This window comes from Sebastes umbrosus, chromosome 4 (genome assembly GCF_015220745.1).
Source record: "Sebastes umbrosus isolate fSebUmb1 chromosome 4, fSebUmb1.pri, whole genome shotgun sequence".
Taxonomy (NCBI): Eukaryota; Metazoa; Chordata; class Actinopteri; order Perciformes; family Sebastidae; genus Sebastes; species Sebastes umbrosus.
Genome location: NC_051272.1, coordinates 23,572,002 through 23,593,601, shown reverse-complemented (window position 1 = coordinate 23,593,601; position 21,600 = coordinate 23,572,002). Strand labels below are relative to the sequence as shown.

The 21,600-nt window shown below is 43.0% G+C and overlaps 1 protein-coding gene and 1 long non-coding RNA gene across 2 annotated transcripts in view; one reads left to right on the top strand and one right to left on the bottom strand.

The window, feature by feature from the left end:
• Positions 1 to 21,600, top strand: part of LOC119486577 — a 341,860-nt gene that overhangs the window by 141,352 nt on the left and 178,908 nt on the right. The gene's annotated exons all lie outside the window — the stretch shown is intronic.
• fjx1 (four-jointed box kinase 1) lies at positions 15,983 to 18,061 on the bottom strand. The gene has a single exon (XM_037766755.1). The coding sequence runs from the start codon at positions 17,670 to 17,672 to the stop codon at positions 16,332 to 16,334; it is 1,341 nt and encodes a 446-aa protein (XP_037622683.1). The 5' UTR covers positions 17,673 to 18,061; the 3' UTR covers positions 15,983 to 16,331.

The following is a 21,600-nucleotide window of genomic DNA, read 5'->3' as shown; positions in this document are numbered from 1 at the left end:
AGAAGATAAAGACGCAGATTTTGCTTTTCATTAATGCCTGGCTGGTTTTCGTTGGCAGGCTGGACCATGAGAAAAAGGGAGAGTGAACAAACAGTGGTCTGATTAAGCAGCGGGAGGACCGGAGCCTTTTGGATCGCCCTGGTTACTGGGAATAAGAGCCACAAGTTACATCAGCTTTCCACCTTAACAATGAGGAGAGTTGGGCAGCTCAAAGAGGAAAATGTTAGCGAGTGTTACATTAGAAAAAAGAAGGGGCGGAGGGAATGAAAAAAAGGGATATAAAAGAGACAATCTGGATGTCTGCAGCAACAAAAACAGTTCCATATGCTCTTTTCAGGAAAAGTGTGTGGTGAATGTCTAGCACTGAGAAAACTATATATGAATCATCTCATCATCATGTGGGCGGTATGGAGGACAAACAAACACCACAGTGTGTGGGTTTGATTGCTAATGCTTGAAGAGTCAAGGCTCACCCTTTCATTTACATATGGGGGAGGAAATACAGAAATAAATATAAAGAGTAATAAATAAAAAGGGAAATTAATAAAGAGGGGAAATAGGGCTGACAATCAATTAAAATATTTAACCGCCAATTAATTGTAAATTTTTTATCTTTTCAAAATGTACCGTAACGGTAGATTTGTCAAGTATTTAATAGTCTTATCAACATGAGAGTGGGCAAATATGCTTGCTTTATGCAAATGTATGTATATATTTATTATTATAAATCAATTAACAACACAAAACAATGACGAATATTTTTCAGAAACCCTCACAAAATATGCTCAAATCATAACATGGCAAACTCAAGCCTGGACTTGCTCAAAACTGCATGGTATTATCATAAAATGGGCATATCTGTAAAGGGGAGATATGTTTTCATTCACATATCTTGAGATCAGAGGTCAAGGGACCCTTTGAAAATGGCCGTACCAGTTTTTCCTTGCCAAAATTGTTATTTTTTTTTTTTTTAAAGTTATTTTTTTGGGGGCATTTTCCATTTTTTTATTGACAGGACAGTGGATAGAGTCTTGAAAGGGGGGAGAGAGAGAGTGGTTGCGAAAGGGCCACAAGTCAGATTCGAACCCGGGCCGCCGCGGTCAGGACCAAGCCTTAATACATGGACGCCCGCTCTACCAACTGAGCTAACCCAGGCACCCCCAAAATTGTTATTTAATCTCCTTTGCGACAAGCTAGTATGACATGGTTGGATTCCTCAGGTTTTCTACTTTCATGTGATGCTAGTATCTTCACTCTAAAAGAAGAAATTAGTGGCGCTAAAACAATTTTTCGTTAACGCATTATTAATGGGTTAACTTTGACAGCCCTATAGGGAAATAAATAAAAACTGAAATAAATGTAAACCGAAAATAATAAATGGGAAATAATTAAATGTGAAAATAAATTAATATAAACATATGTAATTTGTCAAATAAATATATACATTTCATTTATTTTTCTATTTCTGTACAATTGTTGTTGTTTTTTTCAAATTAACCTGCACATTTATTTGATAATTGAGGCTTTTATTTCTACATTTATTTCTTTATTATTTAATTTATTTATTATTCATCATTTATTTATTGAGTCATTTATTTATTATAATGGCAGGTTTAGTCTTCCATAGTGCAGATGGAAAGCTTGACAACAGCACAGCTTTAACATAAGCAGCCACGCCGTGGTCTTTTCTCATGCCATATATATGTAATCTCATCTGTGGAGCTATGTTGCATTGTTAAGAGGCAGCACCCCTGCATGTTAAATGGCCTTTTGTTTGTAATCAATCAGCCCAAATGTTACAGAAGCGAAGCAAGGGTTCATTACACATCCGGCTCAGAGAAACGACACCGCTCTACACATCCATCAACCTCACTCTCCGCGGGGGCCTCTGCTGCAATATCGCACTATAGCTGGGTGGAAACGGAGGATGCGCTCACAAATACAAACACACACACACACACACATACAAATATAGATAGATAGAAACAAACATCCACACACTTGCACGTTTTGTCTGTGACCTACGGTGTTATATGCAAAGTCACACAAACAAATTCTAATAGCGCAGACGGAGGTGGCATTTAAGAGCAAGAGGAATATTTTATGCAGGTGCAATGAAAAAGCTCGCAGGCAATCTTTGAAGGGTCACCTTTGATATGATGAAAAAAATGAAAGGCTAAATAACGTCTGTAATCGTTGTGTGTCTGGGTTGATGTGTGAGAGTAAGAAGAGAGGCAAACTTCAAAGATGCAAACCACCACCTATATCTATGGCCATACAGGTTGCAAATAATAAAATGAAAGCTAAGATAACTGTGTGTAAACCAGTGGGTGAGCACTCACAGCTGCCAGAGGCACAGAGGGGGAGAGAGAGCTGTGCATATGTGTGCACCAGTGAGTGTAGGAGAGCAACAACAACAAACGCTTCCTCCTCTTTGAAGCGGGCCCTATCACCTTCCCATCCCCGCTGCTCTCCCCCCACCACCCTCCCCATCTCCACTGTCCATCAGCAAGCCATAAATCCAGCTTCTCATCTGCCGATACGCCTCTGAAGTTCAGGAATGCTCGCGTGGGATTTAGAGGCCTGGTGAGTTATGGGAACACCTGGGAGGGGTGACGGGGAGACAGGGAGGGAGAAGGAGGGTGCATGGAGGACAGGACAGGGAGGGGGGTTTCAGGCTTCCTTACACCTATGAAGGGCAACATGTTGACAGCCAACAAGGCTGATGGATTAGTTCTGGTGGTCAACTGTCTAAGGCGTGCGGGTAATGTGCCTTTGAATCACTGAATAAGCATGGAATACATGCCTGCTGGCGGCACCCACACACACCTATTGTTTTTTACCAGATGGGAACACGAGCGTGTAATCTGCAGTCCGGCGGCAACTTCAGACGGAAAGAAATTGCTGAGAACTCGGGGATGGTAGAGAGAGAGGCTGAGGGTTATAAAAACAGAACATGGCTGGGGTCGTGGCCTGGCCCGACTCTGTCGTTCCTGCACAGCGAGCTCAAAGTCACCCATCTGCCCGTGCCTGTCCCTGTAGCAGAGTCGCTACATTGCCCTTCATTTGTTTGTCTGTCTTTGAAAGCAGAGTGGATCTGTGTACCAGGTGTGTGTCCTTGGCTCTCTTTCAGTCTCCTGCTATAGTATGTTGTGCACATATATGCTGAGTGTAGAGCTGCAACTGTTGTTTCCATCATCGATCTCTCTTTCTTTTTTGAATAATCAATCAAAAATGACCTTCACTATTTCCAGCTTTTCATTCTCACAAGGCACAAAATGCAGTTTGCAGTGATAAAGGTGGCAGATTCACCACTTAAAATTCTTAGTCATTTTTAAACTAATTGTAACTTGATTTCAGGCTGCAACCTTAAATTTTGCCGGCTGACACTGCCAAATTATTTCAGCCGTAGTAAGCTCGCTAATTAAGTTAATGTCAGATCCTTGAGTTGTCTGAAATCGCTGACTCGTTTCAAAATGAGAACCCTGTAAAAAGGGTCTTACATATGCATCTACTGGCTATAAACGTGTCACTGTGCTAGAAGACCGAAAATAAAGCTGCATGCCCCCGGCAATAATTCCCCATCCTCACCAGCCGATGATACACACATATACTGTAGGAGACAGAGAACTGAGACAACAGCATTGTTGTTGTATTGCAGTGTAGAACTGGTTACCCATGTATTATAAGTTTTGCAAGGAAAAATGTGAGATCAGACTGTTATTTCTTTCTGACATGACCCTGTTTGGCTGCCTAGCTTAGGCTACATAGTCATTTGTATTTTCATAAGGTGTGTTTTCATATTTAACATTACAATAGATGTAAAGCGTGATGTTGGATGGGGTTCTAATCCAATAAAGAGCAGAACAGAGCTGTTAACATTATTCTAAACTCTGATAGGATGCTTGAAACACAGTGAGGAAACACAGTACAAAACAGTGGCCAGTCGGGAACAGGGCTGTTTTAAACGTAACCTCAAAAACTAACAGGTAGTTAATTGCCTTTGAAGTAATGCTCAGTTACTACTGTAGGTAGTAAGATAGTCATTATTATTTTTATCATAAGCCATAAATGCTAATAATTGCAGTTTATGTTAGAGCAGACAATTACACTGTTTAATCCATTCCTTACTTGTTTGCTCTACACAAACTAGCCTTTTAACCAGGCATTCTCAAAGGGTTGATGACTGAGATGACTGACAGATGTTTGAAGGCTGCAAAAAGCCATGCACAGGAAATTGTAGGGTTTGTGATTGGTCTTATAATGGTGTTTAACATTAATGAGGTCTGAAGAGTTGATCCATTTTTCTTCAAACCTCCTTTTCTCTTCAACCATATAGTGTTCATTTCTGTGGTGGATTGTCCATCTCACTTCCACTTTTACTGCCGAGTTGTCCACAGAAATCTAACTTCAGCCAACAGCACTAGCACTGATGATGGAACATAATTCCTGCGACACTCGCAAGGTGACACTAGCTTTCTACAAGTTGTCATTTTTAACCTGACAGATGCTTGTTAGGGGGGGCGCAGTAGCCGAGTAGTGTATTAAATGTAGGCTATTGAAAGTGAAAGTACTGAAATGGACCCGCGGATGATTCAAATATAATACATGGCCAGACAAAATGTTTCTGAGGGACGCCATTGGCTTGCGGACCACACTTTGAGCAACTATGCTTTAAGCTCTTTAAACGTTGAGTATCTTTCTCAATACAGCCTCGTGCTCACCGCTGCAACTTGTGGAGAAATCCAAAGCTTTACTGGCCTGCGGTGCCTAGTTACGGTTGCTAAGCTATGATTGGATAATCTGTGTTTGGGGGGAGGAGTTTAGCGAGAGGCCAGTTTCCCAGAACCCAAGGTGACATCATCAAATTGCTTGTTTTTTTCTATGAACAGCCCATAAACCAAAGACAATTCAATCTGTAATGATTTAAAACAGACTTACATGATTAATCCATTATCAAAATTGTTGATCAACAAATGAATTGATCAACTAATCGTGTTTCCTTTTGCATGTGTTTAAGGGTCTGGAATGAAGCCATGACGCTGACATAACTATTGCTCCCTGCTGCCTCCACACATGACAGGCAAAGCAGGAGGAACATAAAAGTCAACACACACATGAATAAATCACTCAGTTGCTCTCTCTTTGCCCTTGCTGGAGATGTCTGCTTTCTGTCTTAGTGCGTCTCACAGCCAATCTCTATACCTTTCCATTTCCTGACGGGAGAGAGGCCATCAATTCTGCCATTAAAATTGACTCATATACAGTAGCTAATCTCAGTGATATATTTCAAACCCCAACTGTCCAATAAACCCCCCTCCTTTTTCTCTTTTAAAGGATAAATGATATAGAATAAATGAGGTGGTTCAAAAATCGAAGGAGTTGGAGGAAAAGAAATGAAAGGAGACGAAATGAGAGAAAACACTAGATATTCCCCTTGCGGTAGACAGTTCTATATTACAAAGGATTTGTGGGACCCTAAAAAGATTAAGTTTCTCGTTCAGAGGCATCGATTTTGTGGAAGATGTCTTTGTAACTAGGGCGGATGATTAGCCCCCCACCCGCAATCAATCAATGCTCACAGGATCTCACAATGGCAATATTTGCACGGGCCAAATTGATGTGAAGAAATAGAATGAGAAAGAGTGAAGGAGAATTAAGGGAAAAAGGGTGAGGGAGTGAAAAAGAGAAGAGAGGAGACCTTATGAAACCAAGACAAGGACAGAAGCCATAAGCCTTTTTGTTTTGTTGAGCCTCGCCGATTCACAAAACGATACGGCCCTCTGAATTTCCTGTTACCCTGCCTTCTCTGTCAAGTGCTCTTCTTTTTTTTATTGAGAGGATATTGATACCTCCCACATGCAGCGTTTCAGTTCTGTTACCAAAGGATGTGCATGTTATGTAAAGTACAAGGTTGAAACACAAAGGCTTGCTGCTTGAATTGCCACTCAACGTGGAAGGAAGTGAACCACTACACCCTGTATTGTCTCCCCTTTGGTATAGAGTCTTGTAAGGGTGTCACGTAGTGCAACCTCACCCTGCAGTCGTGTCAGAGGATAATTGTTGTGGCTGCTGGCGTGATGGGCCCGGGCGCCTCAGACATGTTATTTGAGATGAGTCAGGTTACAGGTGGGAAAGGAAAGGAATGTCTTTGGAAGAGGCAATATCTTTAAAGCGCACACAATAACATATAATTAAAGGAAAACTGTATTTTATTGCCAGTTATATTGTTTTGCCACTTTTTGTACTCTGTTTAGTGTCTGCTGATTCCCATAGTCCCAGGCATTACTAGCCATTCTGTTGGCCTGGGAAGAATGAAAACTATGATCTCCACTGATCATAGAAGTTTAAAGAGAACTGGATACTGCTTTTTCAAGTTACCCCCCAAAGCACACAGCGAGTCCTTCTTCGTCTCCCACAAACATGAATGGCTTGAAAAGAATATGTTATGGCTCTTCTTAACCTTTATTTTTATTTGACTCAGTAGTTCAAATTGGTGAATTTAAAGGTGCATTGTGGAGTTTTCTTGTGTAACAGAGTTAAGTTTGCATTCAGTGTTTCTCATCGAAACACATTGAGTGTATCTTTGAAGCCTATAACAAACATGCTGTGTGCTTCCTCGTAAAACATTTGCAAATCCAATTTTTTGAATATTTTAGATCTTGTTTTGTTGACGTCCATGTCTGCGAGCTTCCTGTCTTCTTCCCTGACTTTGTTGTCGTGCATTGCTGCACTTATTTGCACATTCACTGCCATAAAACTGTCAATCAGTGGAAAAGTGTGAAACCAGGCACCAGGAATGTGTAATGTGTTGCCTGTGTGCTCATGCATGCATGTGCATGCAAGTCATCGTGCTTATGTACAAATAAAATGGGCTCTCACTTGTAAAAAGCATTGATCCAAAGCACTACTAGTGGTATGAAAAACAACTTTAATTACATTTAATTAAGGTTTCTGCACTAACAAGCAGTATTTCAGCTCTATGCTATCCAGATGCCTTTGACGTGACATCACCCATAGGTTTCTGAAGAGCCGTTGCGAAGCTCAAAGCGGGTGGCTCTGGCTATCGCCATCTTGGCAGTGACGACACAGCCTAACTCCCGGCTAATCCAGAAATGGGCAAAGAGGTGGATCGTTGGTGGAGCTGAGGCGTGACGCAGCATAGCAGACAGCCTATGGCTAGCGACCTGAGACAGCACCCACCTGCCACTCAAAGCGGCCATACACTCAATTGTGTCCAACTTCAAGCCTTAATGTAATTGAAACGGGTGAGTTATATATAAATTCACCACCGTACAGTTGTCATGAACAGGGATATTAGCTATACAGACCAAAACCGTTTTTTGTACCAGACTATAAAAATGTTTATTTCTGCTGTGAAGTTAGACATTTTAACATGGGGGGTATATGGAGATTGACAGAGCCAGCCTCAAGTGCCATTTGAGGAACCGCAGTTTTTGGCACTTCATCATTGGCTTCATTTCTCAGTACCGGAGGTTGCTGCTCGATAGGAAGCTAAAAATAAGGCCGGGTGAAAATCATGGCTGGTCCTATCAGGTTTTGAGGCAGGCTTATCAGGGTACTTCTCTTGACGACGCAAGAAACAAGCGTTGTTGAGACAATAGAATGTAGAAAACATGATTTACTTATAGCAGAGTGTTATAAAGGCAGGACTGAATAACTCCATAGTTATTTTCAAAGACAAAAACACTACTGGCAAGACTGCACTTTTTGTTTTAAATTCAAACTTTGTCCAAAAAAATGATTTTTTAGGATCACTGAAGGTAGCAATGCCATCAAGAGATATTGTTGTCAAGGACAGAAGGGATAATAATGTCTGTGAGAGCTGAGACTTCCTGGCTCACATCGCTGCCAAGTGCCTAAGTTTCTAAAATCCTAAAGTAGGATAGCAGTGAAATCAAATAAGCTTCATTAACTTCTTATAATTGTGTCACAATTTTTTATATTATATTGCCTCAGTCTCCTATAGTCCCATCTCACCTTCACTAAGGCATGTCCAATCTTGTTCAAATGACAATGATACTGCAGAGTCAGCCATAAACCCCCTAATGTTTGTCTCTAGTGAGCTCTTCTCTCTTCCCGCCTCTAAAGAGAGCAGCCAGCACCTGGACGCAGCCCAAAACGACTGCCTGCCTCTCGTGCCTGTGTTCGTCGCAGCATGCCTGAGTGGCCTCCTCTTTCTATCTACACTCCTGTCAACCTCTCTACTTAACTGATTGACTGTCGTGACATTTTCTCACAGTTAGCTTTAATCATTTCAGTGGAACTGTGTACCGCTGGGACCGAGGCAAGCCGGAGCATTTACGTGGTACAACAGCATTACTATGGCGGCACAAGGCGCAATTTACATAGAAATGACCCAATTACTGAGCATCGGCGCAGCCAATGGGTGCTATAATTCAAAACGACTACTGTGACCACACGCAGGTCTCCGACAGGGCACAGCTTCCAGCCAACGCTAACATTCAGAGAGCAAGTGGTCAGCTAGCGGGGAGGAATGTGCTGTTTCAGCAGCTTGCAGGTATTTTGTCACCAAGTATCACACGTCCTCTTGCCCTTCTGTGCATCGATCGTCTTTGCACTTCAGCCATGGAGAGGACAAAGCCCTTATGACACAGTCAGCATGCTGGGGAAAAAAAGATAACTCCATTGACAAAGAGATATTTTCATGCTGTTCTGTGAGAGTGAAATTTTAATAAGATGTGTCAGATATAAAAGTTGGGTTTTTGCTAAGTGGTGCAGCGTTTGCATACAGTAGGGGAGAGTGGGGTGAGTTGAGCCAGTTTTTACTTGAGGTGTCTTTAAAGTGAGGGCACGACAGTAAAGTCTCAAACTAAAACATGTACATACAGTATATTTAAATATGTGGTGCATCCTTGGGAATGATCACTTTGGATCTAAAATAAACAGTTTCCAAAATATGACTTTCCAAAAAAAAAAAGTGGTCTCTTGGCACAACTTGCCCCCCAATGAGGAGTAAGTTGAGCTGTGTGCAATATGCCTAGTCTAACAATCATACCTGTCAATCACTTAAATGAGGTTATCAAAGAACTGCCTCACATTGTTCCTAAAGGCAGTGGTTCTTCCTAGAGAGGTTGCTTCAGGAGTGCACCATAACAGATGGTGATGAACCCTAAAATGTGAACCAATCACATCCAAAAAAAGTTGACTGGCCTATATGATCATCTTTTTATTTATCCTTTATTGAAGTATTGCAGCTTACATTGAGATTTACTGTACATAACAATTTGAAGATATAATCTAATTATATAGAATTATAAATGGCTCAACTTCATCAGGCCTTTTGGCTGGCCATTATAACAAACTAGTATCATCTAAATGTGCTTAACACTTGTTATATGGTCCTTGCTCCTTCAAAGGTCAGTAAAATAGATGACCTTCAAAAATGTGTGGTCACGTGACACTTAAATTTTGTCTATGTGGTTGCCTAGAAACAAGCGGTGGCTCAACTTCCCCACAGGCTCAAATCACCCCACTCTCCCCTACACCTTTTCAGAATTAGAAAAGACATCCCCTCATTCTTATATATTATTCATATGTCCAGCCAGCTAATAGCTAATTTGGGCCAATCAACTCTTTGTCCGACATTGGGGCTGATTCATAACCTCCCCTCACAAAATTTGCATAGAAATATCTTAATTACGGCCACAATCTCAGCTAAAGGTAAAGGTGGCCATGAGAAAGAGGCATTCAACAGCAAAATGATAGATTATCTCCCCATGAATGTGTTTTTTTTTTCCTAGCAAAAGACAGAAAAAAACAATCATTTCCATGAGCATACTAATTCACATTTACATAGAGATGAATCCAGATGCAAATGAGCGAAACGGCGCGTACTTGAAACAAGTCCCCCCGGCCGAACCGAGGCATCAACAGGCATCACCCGGAGGAATATCAAATCCCGTCAAGCATGTCAATCAAATGCTGTGCGACATGTCAGTAGAAGTGAGGAGGGGAAAAGCAAGGCAAAACATTTGAGCGCGACAAGGTCCTTACAAGGGAACTAATGTCATGCCTGGGTAATCCTCGAACAAAACAGAATTTTAAGACATGCTGAATTTAGCTCTTTTACTCACTTTTCATTTGCCACTTTTACTCACAGCAATGCTAAAGTCTTTCATCTTGTAGAAAAATGGTCTTGATCATTCTGAAATATGACAGTAGACCTTTTCTCTCCATGATATAAAATGCAAATGTTTTGCATTATGACTTTCTGCAGGCTATGGTCTGACATTTTGGAGACAAGAGCTTGAGGGACAAGGCATAACAAATAGGATGGAATTAAGTGGTGAAATTAATCAGGATTTATTTTTATGCATGCTATGAGTGGCATGAAGCAAATCGTATTAAGGGAAAATAGAGGGAATCCAAATTGGGGTTAAAGAGTTCTTGTTTCAAAAACAGTTTAATGGATTATATTCAGATCTCTATGTCTATTTGGATACACACCGTAGGCTATATTATTGCTCCGGATCTAATGGTAACATAAAATGATGTTGAGGAATATATAATGATGTCATATGTCTGTGTTACCCGATATATTTCTGTCAACATGAACTACATCAAAGATCTGACTCACTGGTAGTCATGAAAAGTAAACTAGCGCGATGAAAGGAAAGTTTTGTGATTGAAAAGTACAAGTCTTTTCCATAATATGCACGCATGGCAGCCCTGAGAGAGTGGAAAACAGCTGGACAGATGTATGAGTCTGCTCACTTGTGTATGATTTACTCTGATAGAGCCCTACAAAAAACAACTCCCCACCCAAGGGTGCAAGTTTATTGGCTGAAGACATTGGCCATCAGAGCTTAGGGAAATATCTTGTTCCAGAAAGGAAAAATCTGTCATAGAGCTTTACATGACCATTCATCGCCCTGACACATAACCCATTGCTTCACCTTCTCTTTTTCCCTTTTTTTAGTGTCGCTTTTTTATATTTTTATTCACTCTCATTTATCAAACGCTTGTGTGCTATCGCAGCTGACTTTAAAAGTAAATCCATATGGCAGAGATTAACAAAGCTGGGCGTCCCTTGTGATGTTTCCAGGTGCTCACACTTGTTAAACTCGCAGCATGCGGGGAAATGGAACTACATGCTTCAAATCCAAAACTCACACCTGTGGATGGTCACACACTGAGCCAATTTCAACATCGACATCATAGATTGGACTCAAATGAATTTGGACATACACATGCCGAGATGAAAACAGAGGAGGTCACTACACTTAACAGCTCCTCTTATTAGCTGAGGAATGCTGCAGCCCTTTTCTCGCCTGTCTCTGCTGCTCATTACCTTCTACTTTGTCTTGAGGAAGAATGCCCAAAGGTCTTGACCTTATGCTTTCACCCTTGGTTCGGATAAAGCCAGGCTTTGTGCCAGCGCTCCGGGAACACCACAAGCCCGTCTGTCCGGACCTTGCGTTGCCAAAGCCCCTCCAGTCGTTGCCCCCGGCCCCCCGGTTTACCCTTCATGGCCCGTATCCACTCAGCTGTGACTAACTGACTCTCCCCCTAGTATGTGCCGTGTTTCATAATGAAATCATTCAGTCATGCGCAGGAAGTCCCCGCACTGTGTAGCCATGAAAGAATGCCAGTTATGTCCGTCCATTCACACATGGCAGGCCCACAGGGAAAGGGCCAGTTGGAGTCAGCTAGTCACCTGGTGTCTGGAAAAACACCCAATTTGACTTTTTTGTCCAAAGCACTCAGTCTTTCATACTTTAAATAGGTCGGCGTGATTAACGCAACTGTCACTTCATGATGATGACTTTTGGGAAACATGCTTATTTGCTCTCTTGCCAAGTTAGACTAGTTCCCGTCTTTCTGATCAATACAAGGCTACAGAGAGCAACCTGTTAGCTTAGCTTAGCATAAAGAGTGGGAACTGGGAAATAGCAAACGTGACAAAATGTGCCTACCAGCACCTCTAAAGCTCCCTAATCCCAATGTTATAGCTTATTTTTACTAGGGCTTTCAATTGATTGAAATATTTCATCGTGATTAATTGCATGATTATCCATAGTTAATGTGATTAATCGCAAATGAATGGCACATTTGTGCAACAATGTACCTTAAAGGGAGATTTGTCAAGTATTTAATACTCTTATCAACATGGGAGTGGGCAAATATGCTTGCTTTATGTAAATGTATGCGTATATGTATTATTAGAAATCAGTTAACACAAAACAATGACAAATATTGTCCAGAAACTGTCACAGGTATTGAATTTAGCATAAAAATATGCTCAAATCATTACAAACTGAAGCCCAACAGGCAACAACAGCTGTCAGTGTGTCAGTGTGCTGACTTGACTATGACTTGCCCCAAACTGCATGTGATTATCATAAAGTGGGCATGTCTGTAAAGGAGAGACTCGTGGTTACCCATAGAACCCATTTTCATTCATATATCTTGAGGTCAGAAGTCAAGGGACCCCTTTGAAAATGGCCATGCCAGTCTTTCTCATCAACATTAAGTGTAAATTTGAAGCATTAATTAGCCTCCTTTGCAATAAGTTAGTGTGACATAGTTGGTACCACCTTAGGTTTTCCAGTTTCATATGATGCCAGTATCTTCACTCTAGCTTTAAAACTGAGCCCGCTACAACCTTAAAAATCAAAAGTTGCGTTAATGCATTAAAGAAATTAGTGGCGTTAAAACAAAGTTGCGTTGAAAGCCCTAGTTTTTACACATACATAAAAAAAGTGTAAAACCAATAAGCAGCTTCTCATTTAATTCTCAATAAGAAAGCAACAGTAATAAGCATTTTCCAACATTGTGCCTTTAAAAAAGTTGCTTCAATGTGAAGAACATTCTTTTAATATGATCTACTGATAATCTTGACATTGTCGTTTTTTAACAATAATGAGATAGAATCTCAGCCAAGTTTTACAACGGTTTATGTACTCAGCTGGGACTCCTTCCTCTTGCTTGCCTGAGAAGTGTCTGTGTGCGTTTGTGTGTCCATGGAGATGATCCTCCCTCAGCTCCTCTGGAATGTTTGCAATGTGCACAAAGAAGAAGATCGGCCTGGGTACCTGGGGTGTGCGCTCGGGCCTGCTGCGGGCCCCTGGCTAGTATGAGCCTGTAAGTCTGCCTATTGACACAGACAACAAGCACATCTGGAAGGAACCACACAACACTGGCATGTATTAGGGCACTACTAACTGCCATATAGGCCTCTACTGCGTAATAACCTACCATGCCTTTGCCACAAGCTAGGACACGCTGCACTCATTAGACCATGTCACAAAGTTATGTGCGTGAAGATTTTCGTTGCCTCTGGGTGAAAAAAAGGGGAGGACGGCTTGAAGGAGTTTGTGTGGTGATCTGAAATAAGCCAGGCGGAGAGAAGAGTGAGCGAGGAACATATGTGAACAGTTAAAATTCAACAACCTCTTTGATATCCACCACCATTAGTGTGATTACAGCTGGCATGGTCTCTGGTTAAAAATGGATTTCTTGTGCAAAGGAACGTCCCAGCAAAAAAAAAAAGAAGCTAATTATGAAAATGAAACTTTCATCCTCCATTTAGCTAAGAAAGGAACTTGACAGTGATTGTTAACAGTGAAGACAAATGCGTGGCAGGAACGGTGAGATGTGGGTGAAATACACAGGGAGGGAGATTGTGCGAGGCAGGAAAGGAGGATTGGTTGTGTGTCTGGTTTAGACCTGCAGTTCAGCATTGTGTCTAATCCCTGGTGTCTGCAGCCTGTCGTAAATCTCTTGGCAGTGTTCAGCATTAACAGACATGCTTAGAGCCCAGCTGCGACTCCCACCCCCCTCTGAATGGCACATGCTAACCCTACACCCGGCGCATTAACATGACCTGCTTTCCCCTATATACAACAGTCAGTGCACATATTGATCCCCAAGTCCCTATTAGAGCTGCAGCAGGCAGTTAGTCTGGAAAAAAAAAGCCTCCAGTTACTCCCGCTTGAACCTCTGCTGCTTCTCCGCCACTTATGCAGCGACCTAGCAGAGAGTAACATAACTCACTGATACCGACACACGCGTGAAATGAAGTACGAGTACAAATCGAGCCACTATTTGAACAAGATGCGCTCATCCCACTCTGTGGAGATGTGCTAACAGTTGCGGTGCGCCCCTGGAGTTGGCCATACATAAAAAAAAAGCTGTAAAAGAAACCAGATGAGGTGCAGAACAGCGAGAAGCTGGAAAGAATTAGGTCTTCAAAAAGTTTGATCATCGACTTTCCCCTCTGATGTGCTCGTGAGTCTAGAACCAGAAAGCTGCGCTCGCAGTGGAACTAATAAGGAGAGGATGCTTTCCAAAAAAGGTCAAATTAAAGAAAGATGTGGGTATGTGAAGTGAAAGCATAAAGCAAAACTAATGCAGCTGATGACCTCCAGACATTATGTACTTTTTCTCATGAATACCTTTCAAAATTCAACCTTTGAAAAACTGTAAACAAGGTTCTCCTCTGAGAGCGGAGTGCTCATTAATTGTGGGCTCGGCCTCTCAGCGGCACACGCACCCACAAAAGGGAGTACTTTTTAGCTGAACAGATTGAACCAATAAGCCATCCAGCAGCCTTGGCCGCAGGTTGACCGTTTCATATCACCGGAGTGACAAATATTCTGTTTTCTGCTCGTGAAAGGCAGGAAGTTTTGATATAGTTAGGGGAACAGTAAAGCCCCTTTTCAAAAGGAAGTCAAATGATGTCAGTTGCCTCCTTCACTTTATCATTCTGGATGAGATTATAAAGGGGATTAGAGATTCCTGTTGTAGCGTGCCAGAGGCTGACGGGAATGGCTCCTGGGGAACAGTGTGCCAGTGCAAGATATGTCTCCGGCACAATGAGAGCACTGTAATGGGCAAGTACAGAGGCTTACAGAGGCAGACTAGATGAATATTTGATGCACTCTAATGAGGCGGTTAAGTACAAACTGCATACAAAACACACAGTCTGACAAATTAAATTACAGTGTATTTATCAAAAAAGGAACATTTTGGAATGTTACAATGCACGTTAAATTAGCGGAGCGTCAAAATTTCCAAAAACAGGTTTGGCTGACAATATTTACAAGGTACTTACAACATGTACAACGGTGACTTTAAGGCTGAATATGCAATCCAAACACAATTACAGGAGTGCAGGTGCTGCTATGACAATGTGTACTGTGCAAACGATTTCCTATAAAAAAGCGAGCCAGATGTCAACAGAAATACAGTATAGTCAAGAGTATGTTAAGGCTTAGGAGTTTAGCATTAGGATTGCTGAACACAAGGCAAGAATCCAAGTACACATGAAGGGGCTGCCTAGTCACAAATAGTATATCCTACTCTTTACATTGAATCCTATAGTCGGGTGAGCATCAGTGGGGGTGAAGTAAGACTGGCCTTTAAAAGGACTGTTTGTAACTTTTTACACGTATAAATCTACCGGGTCGGGATCCCATGCGTGCTCGCGTGTGGCCGGAGTCTCTGCTCCTCTGCCTGCCTGCCTTCACTCACACACACCACGCGCGTTCTCGCTCCACCTCTACACGTTCATGCGCGCTCACTCCACACTGCAGAAGAGTTAGTTTAGCTCTGAGAATATCTAGTGAATGTACAGTGGACGTTTGTGCAGAAATAAATGCTGCAGCTCCTCCAGACCAACAGAGGTTTCCCGTGTCTTGTGAAGTGACGGGGCTCTGCAGCGAGAAACGTTATCGTCTCCGACCGGGTGCCGGTGTCTCCCTGCGGGCGCGGTTGGGAGACGATAACGTTTCTCTTCCTGCTTCAGCCCCGGCACCGACCCGCTTTTCCTGCTTCAGCCCCAACACTAGGATCGGCAGTGATTCATGAAGAGACCTCCGTCTGGTCAGCTAACATTACTGCCAAGCAGGTGAAATATAGAGTGATATTGTGGTTTAAGCTGACGTGTGTCGCCTCGCTGTTTTGAGCGATGCTCGTTCATGTCTATGTGGAGCGAGCACAAGCCCGACGCTGACTTTCATTGACTTAACGGCCACAGGTGTCGCTGTTAACAAGCATTTCTGAAAGTTACAAACAGTCCCTTTAATCATTCCTCTCTGTGAGGCAATACAGTGGAAACCTCAGCAAGGGGAGAGCTTATAGACATGTGTCAAATGAACTTATTTTATATAAAGTAGGCAACACATTCTATTCACAAGAGGTAGTTCAGCTATGTATTCAAGACAGTTTGTTTGTGTAATGCGCATCAGTTTAAAGCACAGGTGTGCCAAATCGCGTTTTGCAGAGCTCGTTTACACCGTTGCAAACAGCAAATGTCTCTCCACCTGAAGCCTGCTGCTGAACGCTCACAGCTGGCCGTACCTCCCTTTGCAATGCAAAATGTGTTTGTGCAATCTGTCTATCCTCTCCTGGAGGACACCGGCGTGCTCGTCCGAGAGAAATCCCAACTCCAGAGACAACAAAGGCTCGCTGTCTCTGTAGAGCTCCAGCAGCCTCTTCCTAACGTCTCTGCGCATGTGCAGCTCCGCCACGCGCTGCACGGTCCTTCTCCTGAACACGCACACGGAGCCCAGCACCGTGTTGTGATACTTCTCCCACATGTTCAACACCCGGAACCCGTGCACCAAACCGGCCTCGTTGTCTATGAAGACGAGGTCGCCGCGGGGCGTTTTCAGCAGGTTGTTGGTGTCCCTCTCCATTACGCGCGAGTCCCACTGCAAACTGAACAAGTTGCTGACCAGCCTGTCGAAGTTCGCGGTCAGGTAGTCGAACATAATCAAGTCGCTCCACTGCATCAGCTCCAGCAGCTCCAGCAGCGTCTTGTTCCGGAGCTCCACATCTGGATGCAGCCCGCTGCTCCTCTCCTGACGCAGCGGCGCAGGTGTGACCACGCCGGTCAAATTGGAGACCCACTCCGTTAGAGACACCACGGCTCCATCGCTCCACTGTAACCCACCTACGCGCGTCCTCACAGCCGCCCACTGTTGTTCACTGTCACCGCTCAGCTGGGAGAGAACAAGAGGAGGCAGGTTGGTGATGCCCAACAAAGTGGCGAGGTAATACGTCAAAGTTTCCCCTTGCACCTGATCCGCGTTGATGCCGTAACGCACGCACGCTTTGGTCCCGTCTGCGAAAGTGGCGAGCTGGTTGGATATCCTTCCGCAGCCTGGCTCCAGCTTCACCACCCGGTTCGTCCGCGCTCTCTCTCGCCAAGACCGCGCGTAATCCTCCGTGAAGATAGCGGGGAGTTGATCCTCCAGCCATTCGCTCCAAAAGATCCCATCCTCCACCGCCACCACCGCCACCGGGGAGCCCGACTTGACCTCCCTGAGCGCTGACCTCTTGTTGTTATCCCCATTCACATGGTAATCTCCACTTCCTCCTGCAGCAGAGGCAGTGAGGTTGCGAGGCGTCTCGAGTCTGCCCCCCACCAAGAAGTGCGGTCTTTGTGCCGCCGGGACAGCGAGCAATGCCCGGAAAGTTTTGGCGGAGAGGTCCACTACTTGGAGACCTTGGTGAGAAGAAGAAGAAGAGCCTCCACCACCACCACCACCACCACCCGGTGCTGGCAGTCCGCGTTTTTGCCTCTCCAGACGGCTCTCCAGCGCGCTCCAGACGTAGAAAACACCCGCAAGGGCGCACAGGAAAAGAAGGGCGACAAACAAGTTTGCCGAGGCAGCCCTCATGGTGAAGACCAAAAAACCCTTCACCCCTCCGAGGAGACCCACAACAGAGCTCCTAATATAGAAGACAGAATTAGTGGATATTCTGGCTCCTCACAGGCAGTGGGCTGTTTGAGATCACAGGAAGAAGAGCGTCTCCGAAACAGTGTGAATCTCATCCCGCGTCCTGTTCAGACATCCTTGTTGTCACACATCCTTTTCCTCTGCAGGGAAAACATCGCATCCTCACCAAAACCGCGCGTTATCCTCCTCTATTGAACGTTCTCCGTTATTAAGTCCTGTGCGCACCTCTCTCCGTCTCTCATCTTCTTATTCTCCCTCTCTCCACCGGGCTGCTGCTTGCTGCTGCTGGCTGAGTTTGATTTGTGGTGGTGTCGGCTCCTTGCTCGCAGAGAGAGAGAGAGAGAGAGAGAGAGAGAGAGAGAGAGAGAGAGACACTATAGGCTGTGAGACACGTGACTCCAGTCCCGAGATGGTGGGCGGATCGTGGGAAGGAAGGAGGGTTCAGAGAGGAGAGGATCGAGCAAGTGCACCGCACCGCGTTTTGTATGTATGCGCGTGTGTGTGAGATGTGATGTGATGTGAGAGGATTGTGTGGTATTATTGGCAAAAGGCAGCCATTAGGATAATTGATACCCAGGGCAATAAATACTTTGGTAAATTATGTGACCATTTTAAACAAATTATATTGCGTCGTTGAGGATGGATGGATGGTTGGATTGATGCCAGTTTGCCCAAATTTGTGCAAAACATTCCTTTTTTTTTTTTTTTCTCTTTCTAATTTATTATCACCATGATGTCATTATGAATCAGAAAAGCACTTAGTAGCATCAGCACCCTTTTTTCTTTTGGTTTTGGTGCTGTACTCCCATTATGTTGGATTTGAAATGAAAGTACAACTGTGGGGTTAAAGTTCAGAAAAGGGGGGAGTCCAAGGCATTCTTCTGGTAAAAAAATATAAAAAAGCCTTTATTCAAGTGGCTATTTCATGATGAAATGCTAAAAACAATGCTGGTACATGTAAGATTGGGTAACAACCCACGCGTAGCGGCACAAACAGCCTTCTTCAGGGTGTGGGGTTAAAGTGTGGACTTTCAACTTTAAGGCTGTTTGAGGGTGTTCACATCCATATTGGGCGAACAGTGTATAGGATTGTTCTTTTTAAACCTTCAGTTTTAGGACAATGATCCAAAACATAGTGCAGACAAGGCAACTATTTATGCCCTAATGTTTCCAGACTAGCCAAGTTAGTCACCTGACATCTGTCTGACTGATCATATGATTCACTGCTGATAACCAGACAGAAGGCTGAAGCTTGTAGAGTTGTAGACCTCTCATTGCATGGAAATGAATGCAATTCAATATTTAATGCGTTTAGCCTATTCAGATTTATCGTAACCCCCCTTCAAACATAATTATCAGCCCTTTAAAACTGCATTTGGTAACTTTGAGCACATATGATAAAATGTTATTTTTACTGTCACTATATCCTGATAGTAGTGCATGAAACAGATAATCTGAAACAAAATCATGTTCCTCTGTGTCCTCCTGTGCTCCTATTTGCAAGATTTCAACGTGCCATGAAGGAAAACAACCAATCAGAGCCAGGGAGTCTCTAAGGCAGCTGTCAATCACTGCTTGCAAAACTTGCAAACTCCGAACAAACGGTCAAACTAGGCAGCGCTGATCAAATATGAGTCAATATTCTGTTACTGTAATGCCCATTTCTCACCTTAAATGTTGCCAGAAACATCTCGTCGTGTATTGTTTGTAAAATTAGAAAGTTTGCTCCGGCCGGTGGGCGGTGCTTGTTTTTGTCTCAACTGTTCTCAACATGTCTCCCGGGTTACAAACTTTCACAGCTGAACAGTACACTACAAGATGTTTCATTTGAGGAGAGAAATAGGCATTACAGTAACAGAATATTGATTCATATTTGATGAGCGCTGCCTAGTTTGACCGTTTGATCGGAGTTCCCGAGTTTCGCGAGCAGTGATTGACAGCTGCCTTAGAGACTGCTCGACTCTGATTGGTTATTTTCCTTCATGCGGGCATCTTGGGAGCACTAGGAGGGGATAGAGGAACATGATTTTCTCAGATTATCTGTCTCATGCTCTACTTTCAGGATAGGACAGTTTAAAAAAAAAAATAACTTATCATATATGCTCAAAGTTACCAATTGCAGCTTTAATTTCACTGTCATTGTTTCTTTGAAAAGCCAAACTGCCAAATATTTGAGACATTTAAAATAATCTTGTGACACATTTTGTGCATGCAGATACCAATCGTTGAAGTGTATTTATAAAACTTGCTTTGTCATTTAAACCTATACAGGTACAAAGACATTTTCCTTCCTTTCTTTTCCTTCATTTATCTCCAGTTATATTCAAAACTAGCCTATACGTGAAAAACACAAAACAAGGTCCAGTTATTCGTTTTTAACAGATCTTTGAACCCTATCATATACAGTATATCATAACATATATAGCTTCTGCAGCATATGGAGTTTGCTCACTCATGACGTACTTGATATAAAGATACCTTGTGTTTAATAGTTCACGCTCCTGTTTTGTCTTCTTAAAAACACGTCGTTATCTCAATTTGAGTATTTGATCATTCCTCACTCAACAAAGTCATCTCCTGCGTGTTTCATCCTCGTCCAAGGCTTTTGTTAAACCAAAATGTGACACGCGAGCACACAAACTCCTTCTCCCTCCCTCATTAACTCATTCCTCATTAGCATCTCCCCCAGCTCTTTACCATTCGGCTCGTGTTTTCGAACTCTGTATCTTGAACCTTAGTTTGCTAATCAAATTAATTGGGTCATTTTTACAGCAACATGCTGGCATGCTAAATTGCCTGAGTCAAAAAGACAGCCGCGGACAAGAATACTCAATTACACGCAGTAAATTAGAGGTCTGCTAATGTCTGCTTTAAACGCCCGGAGCTCTATGAAGCTGTGTTATCTTCTTGCTGATATCCTGAAGGGAGACATGCTGAACTACACAAAACCCATCCACACTGATACATCTTTTCTTATCTAATGATATGCAGGAATAGACGTAGACAGGCAGACTTTGCAAACTTGGATGTTTTGGCTTTTTTTTTTGCCATCAGCGGAATAATTTGTTCTATTCCCAACCTGTGTTTGATTTTGCGATGCAGGATTGACAGCAGTGGCTGTGCAGAGGGAATGAAAAATCCCCGGGTTGCGCATGAGTAGAGAAGCATTTACGAGTCTCTGGATCTCAAGAAATGGTTTGTGTGGTGGTGCATGGCTGAGCATGTTTCTCTAACATGGTAGACATAAGAGTGGGTCCTTGTGGTGGAGGTGGGGTTTTCCATCTGGTTTTAAGAGCGGTTAAAAAAACAAATTAGCCTTTGCAAATTGCTCACTGTGTCCCAGAAATGCAGACGGTTATGGATACTAAACAGGCTTACTACATGCATACAAAGTATAGATGGGTATGGATACTTTCAAGTATTTTAAAGGGGAACGTCACCAAAATGAAGAATTCCAACATGTTATTTCCATGGTCTAGGAAAGTTCAATCAACAAGTGTGAACTTGAGCTCCTCTCTCTCAAAGCCAGAAACCAGTGAAGTAAGTCTCCAACTTGTGATGGCATTGGGTATAAAGCATTTAGAGCTGCTCCATAGACAATGAATGGGAGACTGATTTTATGGACCCACAGAATTTTGAAGTTTGTCTTCTTTTTTAGACCCAACTGAGCTTTATTCTGTTGTTCTCAAACATTAAATGTTCCCATATACTCAGAGCATTCCCCTGGTTGCTCTCAGTGTCATCTAGAACATCTCTTCCCATTCATCGTCTATGGAGCATCTCCACACTTTGTACTTGATGACATCACAAATTTGAGTTTTACCCCTTTAGTTTTGGGATTTGGGAGAGAATTGTCCATGTTTACTAA

Coding starts and splice junctions, on each gene's coding strand:
- fjx1 (XM_037766755.1), bottom strand. CDS start 17,672: ATGAGGGCTGCCTCGGCAAACTTGTTTGTCGCCCTTCTTTTCCTGTGC.